Genomic DNA, 14,465 nt, shown 5'->3' with positions numbered 1-14,465 from the left:
TTTGGCCTATAACAAAAAAGGGGTTTATGAATTTATCTATTTAAGATTTAGCAAAAACTAATGAAAAGTGTAAATTGCTTGTATAGTGCTTGTAAATATTATATGGATATTTTGTGATTCTAACAGTTAATCATGAGAGGAACAGCACAGTGTGAATGCAATCGACAGTGTAAATGTAAATTAACATTTGTATGTACACCTAGATATAGACAGAGTTTATAATAGACCTTGGTTTTTGGGAAACCGATGTGGAAGTAAATCAAATTGAACAAATTGCTGTTTTTGTAATTTTAATCATGGTTCTTATCAAATAAGTCATTTTTAAATACCTTTGACGAAATTTCTGGTTTTTGTTTTGTTTATTTATCATACATAATCTTTAAACATGTCATACTGCACTGTTTGACTGCCAATAGCTTTATATTTGCTACTGTAAAGGAAGGTTAACTTAATCCATTCTCGAACAATATTCGGAGATCTGCAATCAATGTGATATATGTGCAATATCAAATTAAATAATTTCGTTATTTTTCTAAGTTTTAAGTTTTATTCAAGTATTTATATTTATTTGTTTAAAAATATCGGATGTTTTAAATAGCTAATCCAAATCTTGCTTCATGAAAGAAAACATAAATTTTGAATTAATCAACCAGAAAGAAAGATCAGCTTGGTGTGACATACCTTTATGCTCGTTTAATACAACTTTAAAAACATTAAAAAATTGTCGTATTAAAACTAAGTACAATTAGACTCTATATTGTTCAAATCAAAGTGGCTCTCACGTGTATGTGCAAAAATTGATGCATTCAATTTGAAATACCAAATTTCATAAATATTTTCACCAGATTTCACTTAACATATAATACTTTTTCAAAGATTTTGCTGCAAAAGAGAAAACCGAAATGCATTAAATGAACTAATGGTACTCATGTATGTGACACATTCACAGACTTAACAAGTTTACATCTAGTCATTATGCTAAATAACTCAAAAGTCTTTTCCATTATGCTAATTGTATCCCATATTTAGGCGCCACGGAAGAATACACATAAAGATTCTCAGTAACAGCTGTGGGAAGTGAAACAAAAGTATTTCTTGTTAAATGACAGTCTCAGTATTTCTGATTGAACTCAAACGAAGGACCTATCAATCCCGAAGGGCGTGTCTTACAACTGCATATCTACATCACAAATGTAAAATTTATGATTTGTGCTGTCCATCAGGGATCACACTTCACACATCTTGTTTTCAAATAACACAAGTGAAATTCAAGTAACTTATACGAGTACCTTAAACTGTATATACACATCTGACAATACAGATTCTGGTCAGAAAATGTTAAATTGCACCCAATACTGGCTATATATTGACTGTATGACTGTTACATCTTTTTTTATGCTCAAGCTATTTACAAATCTTAGTTTCATATCAATACTGTATATCATATCCAAATTATCTAACCAAAATTAGCTTATTACCAAAATGAAAAAGATTGCAATGTTAGCGTAGCAAAATAGGTTTGCTAATGGCCATCAACAAAGTATTATTTCTGATATAAAGACCAATTTAGTAAATTTATTTCTTCAAGTAGATACGAACGCTTATAAGAGGATGTCAGTCGTGATTTGAAGAAGGTTCTTTAATATTTGGTTCATTTCTGTTAAGATGAACTATACTGTTAGAAGAAACTTTTACCAGGAAATAACCGTAAAACGTTTGTGAGTAGGAGAAATGACTTGCTAACCATCAGTCCGGTCATAAAGTAAATTTTTGTGAAGTGCAATCTATAAAACATGCTTATGTGACCATCTCGCAGTTTGAACTAAAATATCACCAAAGAGGAGGCAAAATGCAAAATAACTGTTAGTTTAAGTTTGCTTCAGAAGTTATTCATACATGTTTGTGTTAACTACAGACTGACCCCTATAATTATCAAATACTAACCATGTTTAAATGCAAGGATTCATTGGTTTGAGTGTTAAAAATGTTGAACTTGTGTGATAAAATATAAGGCTTTATTGGAATTTTTTTATTACTTTTCAAAAGATTAATGCCATGTCCGATATATTTACAGCCGTCTAAATGACCATCAAATAAGTAATAAAGTGCAAACCCTTACTACTCCAGCTAATTTTATGTGTTAACAACATGGTACGACCAATTTTTGGGTACAAACGGGGGGGGCCGATGTCCGGGATTGAGGCATGCGCAGAGGGTCAGATCCTGTTACCTTCCGTAAGCATAAAAACATATTGTTCAACCCGATAATTTATCTGGTGCCGTCTTGCTGATTTATAGCAGTTGTGAGCAGAGATTCCACTGTAGATGATTGCAAAAGCCACTCTTCTTACAATTGACTCGGTAAGTTTACAACATTTGTTAATACATAATACTATAAATTCATATGACTCAAAAATTGTTATAATGTTTGTATATGAAATTAAAACATACAAGCTGCAAGTAAAAAAAACAACATTTAGATCATTTTGGATGGGACTTTAAAACCTGAAGTCCCGTGTAAATGTGCTTCACACATTTATTGTAAAATAACTAGTCATATCTTCATGAATGGTGTTAATTATGCTCCAAAATAAAAATTACTAGCACACTTTTGCATGAGTTGCCCGATGGCGTATATAAATTCAATATTGATATGCGTTTAATTCTGATTTGTCATTTTCTGCTGTATATGTCAATGTAATTACATGTAAAGGTAATACGTTACACGTTTATGTTCATTTCTTTACCAGGCTTGTTTTATAAATATAAAAAGGAAATAACGATATATGATATCCTTAATATTGATGTAATATAAACAAAAAACATAGACTATAAGACGGTAATTATATGTGAAAAGTTAAAACTATAAAAATAATTCTAGAAAAATCTATATTTCAACTCCATAGTATGTAAACAAGCCTGCTTCCTATTTATCGCAAGAAAAGTTACGAGTTGGCTTCCAGGAAAGGTATATAAGGTATATTGATTGGAAGTAACAAGAATTACCAGGAAGACATTTCCTAACATTTAGGCCCACAGGGTCTGTTTAACCCATTGCGAATGACAAAGTTGCTATTTATTAGATAATTACTTTTAATATTTTTGTCATTTACTTCTATCATATATAATATTTCCAGCCCAGCTTTCTCTTTTATAAAAGACGGGAGAAAGATTTTACTTAACATATACGACATACGAGCAAATTATTGCTACTTCAACATAAAGTTTTTTCTCAGGTTTCTGTTTCAATTGCATGCCTTCAATTGTCTTTCCGGTAGTGCCATCTTTTCATTATTATAATTTTGTTACTTCAGCATCAGTGATTTCACAATCTTTAATATAAGGTCTAAACAACCCGTGTTTTCAGTTTACTGTTGTCCCTGTCAACCAATCATCATTTATCGGTTCTATGTGTGTTATTATGTCGCCCGTACAAAAAGATATTTAGTTATCAGACTCTGTAAAGATTTTTACATTAATAATTAATTACTATTTAGATTTTTTCGCAAACATAATGGCATAAGAATACAACACATTATTGTACATCTTTACAAACAGAAAATATATGGCCAATTAATTTGCTTGCTTGTAGTACAAATGTACTTCTTTCCTTATTTAACTGTTAAACATTATTTTAATTGTCAAATATTTTCCTTTTCCATTTTATATTTCTGTCCTAATATTTTTTGTCTTCTGCCGATAGATATATTGTTCATGCTATTAACATATATTAATAGTAATCACATAAAGTGTAGTAAAGCTAAAAAATAAAAACGATATTACTCTAGACGATATTACACCAGTGTAATAACACTTTGACGTGACGTCATTTGCGCTATAAACATAGCGTTAAAGCGCGCTCATGTAAGCGTTACACTATAGGCGCGTCACATAAAAATGACTCTTTTTAACAGTTTACCGTCCTTATTTAATATATGTGACAAATAGAATATTAAATTCGTGTAGATTCAATACTAGATTTATTGAACTCGCCAGAGGCTCGCATAATACGATTTTATTCAACTCGTTAAATAAATTTAGTATTAAACCTACACTCATTCATTAGCCTGTATGTATTGTTTAATGCAATAAAATTAAATATTGGAGTTGAGTGAAAAACATATCGTCTTAATCTAACTGATAAGTTAACAATTTTCCAAACATGATGTAAGAGTTGATATAGAATGTATATAAAATGTTTGATAGACACATGATCACATTAAGTGTTCATACCCGGTCGGTTTTAGTGTCAAACTATCTCATTCGAGTTCTACAAAATGTCTGTTAATGTTATCTGAATATCAATTTCTGAAGTTCGATTTTGAAAACACAAAAATGGCATTCATAACCTGCATAATACCTGCAGTTAAACCACGCAAGGCAGTCACATCAAACCCTGGAGTAATATCAACACTTCTGTTGCTTGTACTTTGATCACCATGTAGGTCTTAAGTATTAAATGACCGACATAAAGATAGAATCAAGATTAGTTATAGTATTGCATTGTTTACAGCATTGATTTCATTGCAATAAAGGGAAGAACAATATAATTGGTTTTCACGTATGTTTTATACAAACTCTCACATAATGTGCTGGAAATTTCCCACGTTCTCCATTTGCTGTTGTTCCCATCCAGCAACCGATCTCTATTGGATCTATGTTTGTTATGATGTCGCCTTGGTCAAAAGATATCTCGTTATCGTCCTCTGTACAAATTGTAACATTTAAGATTTAAGAAATAAATAAGTTAATAAGATAATGAATTATTAACGAAATATAGAACATCTTAAGAAAAATAAAGAACAAAATAGGATCAATTTATTTAATGAAACTAGTTATTTAAAACATAACAAGGGTCTTGCAGTGCGAACTTTTTCAGTTGAGCAACATTGGATATCAAGAGTACGTATGTATCATTTTAAAACAATCCATTGTGATCATACCATGTATTCCAATCAAATTCTAGTTCTAAGCAATATTGTTATAACTAGTATTTAATTTTCAACAATACATAAAAAATGAAATGTGAAACAGATACCTGCTGTGTAATCGTAAAAGGCTGTCGCATCAAATCCTGGTATAATGTCAACATTTTTATTGCTTGGAGTTTGATCAATATGTGTATCTGGAGTAATAAATAAGCAATAAGAGAGATGTGCTTATCATAGAACGTTGATTTGATTTAAAGAAAAAGAAAAAAAAGAAAAAAGAAATAAACAATACCGATAGTTCAAACTTCGTCACAATTTGATCGAAGTATCGTGTACCTTTTGACCCTATGTTTAGTATTTCATTATGATTGTCTTCATATGACAGATGTATATACAAGTATAATAATATAATTATCGTCCTCTTCATAAAACAAATGTATATATGATTATATCAAGTTTTTATATTTCATTGGTGGATTAGATAGTTCACCCTCTTGATCACAGCCGTTAGCCACTTAGAGTTAAAAAAACACAGTTAAGCCACCATATCATTCCTGGGTACTGATAACATCTGTACATGACAGAGTAGATGTTATGTGCATATGACAGTAGAAAAAAATCATGATGATCAATCGCATCAAGTAACCTTCATCGTCCGGGAATCGGACACAAATCGCCCGATTCACATTCCAAAGATCTACCTTTTGAGCTAACCTGACGGTTATTTAATATTTCATAAAAAATCATATAAAGCTTTAATGTATCATGTGTTCCGAATATTAAGGCAATTTAGGAAATAATGTCCATGAACTTTCCCTTTCTTGTTAGTACAATAATTTTGATAGTATAACTAAATACAAGTATGTAGCAACTGCATCCATTCCCTTTATATTGTGTATCTTAACGGGCAAATGTAATGGCATTTCTATACAAAAAGTTAGTATACACTTTTTCAAACAGCAAATGAATGGTCGGTGTATTTGCTAATTGCACCCCGTAGTAGTTTTTAACAGTATTTCAACCGTAAATAATTTCCTATTCATCATTTATATCAACATCTTGATAGTTATTTGTCTTCTGCCTATATAAAGATATATATTGTATGTTTTATGAAATAAATGTTTTTGAGTTGAGTTGAATAAAAATAACAATGATTTAAATCTAACTGATTAGATACGAATTTTCCAAATTTGATGTCAGAGTTGATATAGAATGTTTATAAAATGTTAAATACACACATGATCATATTAACTGTTCATACCCGGTCAGTTTTAATGTCAAACTATCCCATTCTTGTCCTACAAAATGTTTGTTATCTTAACGTTATCTGAATATTAATTTCTACAGTTCGATTTTAAATACATAAAAATGGCATTCATAATAAATACCTGCAGTGAAACCGCACAAGGCAGTTACATCAAATCCTGGAGTAATATCAACACTTCTGTTGCTTGTACTTTGATCATCATGTAGGTCTAAAGTATTAAATGACCGACATGAAGACAGAAATGAGATTAATTATAGTATTACGTTATTAACATCATTGACTTCATTGCAATAAAGGAAAGAACAATATAATTGTCACGTACTTCTTGCACAAACTTCAACATAATTTGCTGGAAAAAACCCACGTTCTCCACTTGCTGTTGTTCCCATCCACCAACCAGCATCTATTGGATCTATGTTTGTTATGATATCATCTGGGTCAAAAGATATCTCGTCATCAGCGTCTGTACACATAGAAACATTTAAGATTTAATATAACATTAATAAGATAATGAATTAACGAAAGCGAGATCGTCTTAAGAAAAATAAAGGAAAACAGGATCAGTTTATTTATTCTGACTAGTTATTTAAGGTATTAGGACCCTAATGGGCACTATCAGGAACTAAAAAATTGACATCATAAGTCAGATGTATACCTTAAAGTACACCTGTATGCAAAATTTAAACAAAGTTTACCGTACGGAAATCAAGTTATGGCCACTTTTCTGAACTCAAGCTAGGATGTTATGAGGGCCCTTTTTTAGAAAGTAGGAACCTTTAAATAATCTGCAATAACATTCTAATGAAAAATGTTTTCCCATTAATTTTTGGTAAGAAACAAATAGTACCATTCAGTTAACAATCCAAATAAGCAAAATTATGGTTTCTACTTAAAATTTATGAAATATGTATAAAAATGTTACCCTACCCCACCCATTTTTACCACGTGTCTGACCATTTTTCTACTTAGGGAGCCTAATTTAAAAAATTCTTAAAATTTACCCAAATGAGTGCCTGTTTTCAAAGTTTCCCTAAATTTTTAAAAAAGTATATTGGTTGATCTTGTAAAATATGAAATACTTTTACCGTCTAGTTTTGATTATATTACACTTTGAAAATATCAGGTACCATATTTATTACTAGATTTAGCATAATTTAGCCAATAAATACCTATATAAATTTAAAAATCAAAATTAAACACTTTTTTCTTTCCAAATGGGACATGAGAGATACATAAATAATGTTAAAAGAAAAAAAGAAAGAAAAAAAAAGTTGACCCTTCTGGGGATTGAACCCATGGCCCTCATTTTCAATGTAGTTAACAGTAGTTCTAGCCTATTTGAATACTCTTCAAAGCGGAGGTAATGCATTAGGGTGCTAATACCTTAAACCATAACCAGGGTGTTACAGTTTGAACTTTTTTTCATTTGAGCTACATAAGATATCAAGAGTGCTTAAATATCATTTAAAAACAACCCGTTGTGATTTAACCAAACCAAAATATTTCATTCTAATTCTAGTTCTAAGCAATACTATTTATAACAAGAGTTTGAATTTTAAAAATACACTTTAAATGACATTTGTTACAAAAATACCTGCTCTGTAATCGAACAAGGCTGTCGCATCAAATCCTGGTGTAATGTCAACATTTTTGCTGCTTGCAATTTGATCAACATGTGTATCTGGAACAATAAATGACAGACAAAACATATGTACTTGCAATGCTTTTGAACATAAATTTTACTTCAAAACACAGAAATATCAAGAGTGCTTAAATATCATTTTAAAGCAGCACGCCTCCAGATTCATGCTATTTTCATGAAAATTGAGAAAATGCATAGATAAGTTAAATATTGTGAAGTGAAAAAAAGTTATAATTTCCACATTGCAAACAGCAATTACAAACCCATGTAAATCAACAAAAACAGCTCGAAATATGCAAAAAATAGCCCTTACTGCGTTACTAACGCAGCAGAAATATGGTAAAGATACTGCAAAATTGGTCATGAATCGCACATAACATAGAAATTAGTACTTTAATTTTGAATCTTTTTACCTTTCTTAAAATCCCAGTACTTTTTTCTCAAAATTTATTTTCTTGAAATATTTTGGTTTATCTGGAGGCGTGCAGCTTTAAAACAATCCTTTTTTTAACCAAAATATTTCATTCTAATTCTAGTTCTGAGCAATTCTTTTAAAACAATTATTTGAATTTTAAAAAAAAACTATAAATGAAATTTGTTACAAATACCTGGTGTATTATAGAACAAGGCTTTCACCTCAAATCCTGGAGTAATGTCAACACTTTCGTTGCTTGCAGTTTGATCAATATGTGTATCTGGAACAATAAATGACCGACAAAACAGATGTACTTGCAATAATTTAGAACATAAATTTTACTTCAAGACAAAGAAATAAACAATACCGATTGTTCAACTTTCAGCACAATGTGATTGAAGGATAATGTAACTGCAGGACTCTTCACGACTTTCTCTATATATCCCTTTGCATATGTACAAGAAGAATGCATTTCATTTTTCGTTTTTGTTGAAATAAATTCGAATTGCTATCTTAAAAAGTAATGATAATCTTAACAATAAAATCTTCTCATGAAATATGTATTTTTTGGCTATTTATAATCCTATGGTAAATATCAAGTAAAATTCATTTGATTCAAACAACTTAAGGCTTTTAGAAAAATAGTTTTTTTTAAAGAAGATTGAAAATTATATAATGAAGAAACAATATGCATAAAAACATTGGAATGTTAAAACTTTATGTGAAACTTCAATTTCATAATAGTTAACTGTCAATTGAGAAATCGCCTTAAAACGTTAAACATGCCATATGTACCTAAAATGCCAAACCTATTGTCCATTATGCACGCGTCAATCAGAAATTATTAAAAATGCAATGATTTAACCTCTTCTCAATGGGCTTGATTCTAATGTATTGAAGTACTTTACAACTCTCCATACATTTCGTTAACTTTTTAAAATTAACAAAAAAAAAATGACTAGAATTATCATTATTTTTTATAACAAGTACTGTACCAGTTTTGTATAAACTGGTCATTAAATCCTAGTGTTTAAAGAAATTAGAAGACATTTAAATAAACTAAGAGTTCCAGTTTTCTGTTCTTACTAAAAAGAAAACATGACATACCCACATTATATTCAGATTGCCATGGACATAGGAAGTAAGTACACCCCATGCTCATGTTTTGTTTTATAGAGCAATAAGGTAGTTCTATACAAACCACTTCTTATTTACCTTTTTACCCACAATGTGGTACATTACATGGTAATAGAAGAATAATTACCAGATATTGATACAACGTACAATTTGGTGTACTCTGTTTGAAATCTTAAATAATTCAAGAAATTGCAGTTGAAATTTATCAACAATACCTACATTTTAGATTCCTCAATCTTCCGAATTGTACAAAATAATGAAGAGAACTTGTTTTATTTTGAATCGAGATTTCATATATGACCAGTCTTTAAATTAACAATGGTATGTTCCTTTGGATCACCCAATTCTTCGTCAGCTCTTCCATTTCACTCTCTAATATCCCTCTCGTCAGTTCTTCTTTTTTATTTTTTTAATACCAGTCTAAGATGTACTTATCCGCATTATTGTAGTAAGACAGACACAAAATGTATTTTAACATTTATTTTAGACTTATTTTAGATTTACTTTGTTTCTATGCTTGCGATAATTTTAAATAGGAAGTTAAAACTTATTTTATAAGGTGTAACACCTAAACTGGTTGGTGCGTTTCGAATTTTTTTCATTATCTCAAATATTCTAATTAATAAATATTCTCATCAAAACAATCATCTGACATATTGTTTGGCAACATCTTTCATTTGTTTTTTTTTGAAGACATGCAGTTAACAGCCTTTTCTTGTATTGTTTTGAAATTATCAGTTATAAATGTTTTTCATAAACCGAGAAACAACCGTTTATACTATTTGTTATGAAAGTAACTGACGGAATTTAAAGAAAGGTGTCGCACAAATGAGATAAATGAAACCAGAGACACTCATTAACGGTTATATCTATGTCAGCAAGTCTATATGTTTACGTATCTCCCCTCGTCAACAAAAAAGACTATTACAAATACAAAATTATTGACTAGTGCGCTATTGATTATCATAATATAAATAATCTTAGATTAAAAAAGCAAAGTGTCAAGTTTGAAAATATTATTGTATGCCTAATAACAGGGATGTTTTCAGATAAAAATTCTTGGTAAGAAAAAAAAAAACAACTACCGCTTGTTTTTTTTTATAAAAGCCTAGATAAAAGAAAAACTTAAAGAAGATGAGGCCAGACGATCAATGACTACTCGAACGATGCGCACGCAATAGTAATTCAAAAATATAGTCATCAATGTGGTGTAACTTGTAATTATTTTAGGTAAGTAATAATTGCGGAATATCAAATTATCAAAGAATGACAAAACCAAACGATTTAATTTTATGAGAACGCTTATATTAATAATTATAAACGTTGTTAGACAGTTCGTAAAAATCAAATGAATAGAAACGACGTATATTCGAACTAGAAATGTGTCCATAGGACACGGATGTCCCCACACTCCACTGTTCTGTCAATTTTATGACTCTAGGTTTAATAGTTTTTAGACTACATGTGCCAAAAGTTGAAAACTCAAAATATTTTACTAAGTAAAGGGCAAGAACGTTACAAATACTGAATAAATACACAAGCAAACCCCAAGGTGCATTAGTACACATGCTGACCAACAATCTTGTAAACTTTCAGGCGTACAAGTTAAATACTTTTTGAGCTATGACTGAATAAGATGAAAATTGCAAATTTATACAACTGTTAGTCAAGGGCAATAACTCTGACAAAATCCACATGCAAAGTCCCAGGTGCATAGCTTTACAATGATGTTCATCATTATTCCTGTAAATTTGGTTGATTCTAACTCAAGCACTTCAGTAACAAATAACACAACATAATGAAACGGTATTTACTAAGTCAAGGACAATAACTCTACAAATACTGGAAAAATCGACATTCCGAATCCAAGGTGCACAACTACATATGCTGAGCAACATTCTCGTAAGGTTTCATGACTCTATGTCAAATCCTTTTTGAGTTATATGCGACACAATTTGAAAATTGCGAAATTTTACTAAGTCAAGGGCAATATTTCTTAAAATAATATATAAATCCACACAAAAATACCCAGGTGAACAACTACACATGCTGATCAACATTCCCGTAAGGTTTCATGACTCTATGTCAAATCCTTTTTGAGTGACAAGCGACACAAGCTGAAAATTGCAAAGATTTACTAAGTCAACGGCAATGCATAATAACATTCCTATTAAGTTTCATGAGTCTAGGTCAAATACTTATTGAGTTACGTGCGACACAAAAGAGAACGGAGGGACGGTAGGAAGGACGGACAGACAAGGGTAAATCTAAATGCCATCCCCCCCTTTATAGTGGGGGCACAATAAAAGTCCGCTGTTTATATATATTTAACATAAATGAAGAAAGACGTTTTCCCGAGTTTTCATATAGACATATAGACAAAATTATAACTGTTCTATAGAATTTCTTTAAACTTAGCATGTAATTAGAATATAATAACGGAAACATTTTAAACGGTAAAAATGGGATCACCGTGTCATTTTTGAGTTATCTGCCCTTAAAATTGGAATTTTCCGTTAAATTCAAGGGCAGATAATTTACAATGAAGCGAAACAATACATTTTTTTCTTATTTTCATGAATCTTACCTTCGTGGAAATCAATATGCAAATTTAGAGTGGTTATTTTTCACTACTTTTTCGCTTAACCTGTCCATTTTTTCTTATAAATTGGCCTATTTTTTATGAATTTTAAGTACCTTTATTTTCATTTATTACAGAAACAATATAAGGAACTGCATGTATTCAACAATCAAACGACAAACATTATCCAGAAGTAAAAAACAAGAATTCCTTTACGTAAGTTATCTGACCTTTAAATGACCTGAAATAAGTAGAAAATTCTGATTTAGAGCCAGATAACTCAAAAAAGAGAATGGTGACCCTAATTTTTTTTCGCTTAAAATGTTTCTGTTATCATATTATAACAACATGCGAAGTTTAAAGAAATTCTTCTTACATAGTTTGATAATTTGAAATCTTCCCTTGGCAATGAAATGTCTTAAGGAATCAAATACTTAACCTTTTGAGAGAATTTCCGATTCCGAAGCGTTTTCAAAATCAAGAAGATAATTGTAAAGCCAATCAAATGTAAGTCTATGGTCCGGAATTTGATGCCAACATTGAAGAATCGTGTTGTAAAATTCAACAGGACATTGTACTTGTCCTTTTGGTATTGGTAGCCGGAAATCTCCACTCGATATCTCATGCAAAGTCCTTTCCTTTTCCAAACCTGTAATAGGTACGATATAACATTATTTGAAATATTTTGAGAGAGAGAGAGAGAGAGAGGGAGAGCAGTAGAAATCTTAAATGTTACAATGTGTTTATAAGAAATGATTATAACATAAGCTTTGAAGCTACTTAAAACAACATGTGTATGCAATTCGTTTTTTCTTTGTATTTATATACAGATAAGCATGATTATAATTATAACGGCGAACCGATATAATATTAGAATTCTACTAAAAAAGGCAATTGAAAATAAATAAAACTCCGTGACCTACCAACTGTTTGCCCTGGCTAAGCTTCCACTACTATACTGTAAAACCACTACTGAGGTAGATACCAAATGGCATAGGCAAACAACAATTAATCTAAATGGATACTTTTTATCCCGTTTTAAAACATAACTGTTCAGTAACAATTATGTTTTGAAGTGCATCGATACAATAAGTATCAGTTTTCAATCTTGGTTTCCAAATACTGGATGTTGACAGCATCATTTTTGGCTTAAGGTTTACGGGGTGGGGGGCATTCATCCCTTCATGTATATTTCTGTGAACACTCAGCTTCAATGACTTTCTTTTCTGCGTGGTTTTAAAACTACACTTTAGATTTTGTCATTAATTTTGATAATGAAAAATTGACTATAACACACCTTAAAATTAAGAAATTGACAAATACGTCACACACAGTAAAGGTTTTGAAAAGGTGAGCCATGAAAAACTTCTATTGAAAATGCATAATTATAGTATAAGATGTCAACACTTATATGGACCAGAAGCTCCAAAGGGCCGATGGCCGGATCCGTTCTCTTTCTTTATTACATAAATGATCCCCAACAGGATATCCAGTTAAAAAATTTGCATATTTGCAGATGATAAATCTATATACCTAACATACACATCAAGTCGCAATTAAACACCCTTCAAAAAGACTTAAATGCCCTAGAAAATAAGTACGATCGGGACAGCATTGGACAGGAGGAAATACTTCATATCAACTTACTATTCCTTTATGAAACTGTATTAGATGTGGTTGCATTTGCAAAATTTCCTAAATGATCTATAATGGAACGCGTACATAAACACGTCAATCAAAAGGGCAAACCAAAACAGTGACCACTTAATATCCTTTAAGGCTATATTAATTAATTAAGACGCTTGTTAGACCACGAATTTGAATTTTAAGTTTGACCATTATTCCCAGTGTCAAATCCAAATTAATCAGATTGAAGCTGTCTAGAGAAGATCTGCGAAATGGGTAAAATCTGACTTTAGACGCACATTCAGCGTTACCCAATTGCTACAGTCACATAAAAGGCGCTAACTAGATATTCGCCGTACTGGCTCTCCATAATGTTAACATCACCAATGATATAGTCGCCATTCATGTAAAAAAGATATCTAGCATTACCTGATAGAATGTAATGAGTATTTGAGGGATGCTTTCTAGCGCCAATTTAGATAAATACAATAGGTATATTTAACTTTTCTTAACATTTTTACTCTTAACTTTCATAGCAAATTATAGATAAACCTGCATACGGCACTTCACCAAAAGTGATAATTTCATAAATCACAACTCCAAACGACCATACGTCAGACTTTGTACACAACACACTTTCATCTGCTAATACTTCCGGTGCTATCCATTGCCATTCCGTGTCGCCTTAATAATATAATAATATCATGTAAAATCAAGCAAACATCAATAGATTACCTTGCTTACTCTTTTAAAGTGAAATGAGTTGTTTGTCATTAATTTCCGAGAAATGAATAAACTTTTGAAAATAGTGATTAAAAATGTAAAGACTATTTTTAACTTTTCGGAAAAGATTACCGTTTTTATTG

The 14,465-nt window shown here is 30.8% G+C and overlaps 1 protein-coding gene across 1 annotated transcript; it reads right to left on the bottom strand.

Moving 5' to 3' along the window:
* Positions 1 to 3,871: 3,871 nt before the first annotated feature.
* Positions 3,872 to 14,283, bottom strand: LOC132740026 (fibroblast growth factor receptor-like; the record flags this gene model as incomplete). Its single annotated transcript, XM_060727881.1, has 7 exons — positions 3,872 to 4,706; positions 5,039 to 5,125; positions 6,521 to 6,661; positions 7,793 to 7,879; positions 8,449 to 8,535; positions 12,413 to 12,622; positions 14,152 to 14,283. Coding segments are annotated over 7 exons (893 nt in total), but the record flags the coding sequence as incomplete, so codon positions are not given.
* Positions 14,284 to 14,465: the final 182 nt, after the last annotated feature.

This window comes from Ruditapes philippinarum, unplaced genomic scaffold (genome assembly GCF_026571515.1).
Source record: "Ruditapes philippinarum isolate M1 unplaced genomic scaffold, ASM2657151v2 ctg19278_1_1_1_1, whole genome shotgun sequence".
NCBI lineage: Eukaryota > Metazoa > Mollusca > Bivalvia > Venerida > Veneridae > Ruditapes > Ruditapes philippinarum.
Note: the sequence above shows the minus strand (reverse complement) of the source record. Positions and strands in the feature narration are given on the sequence as shown.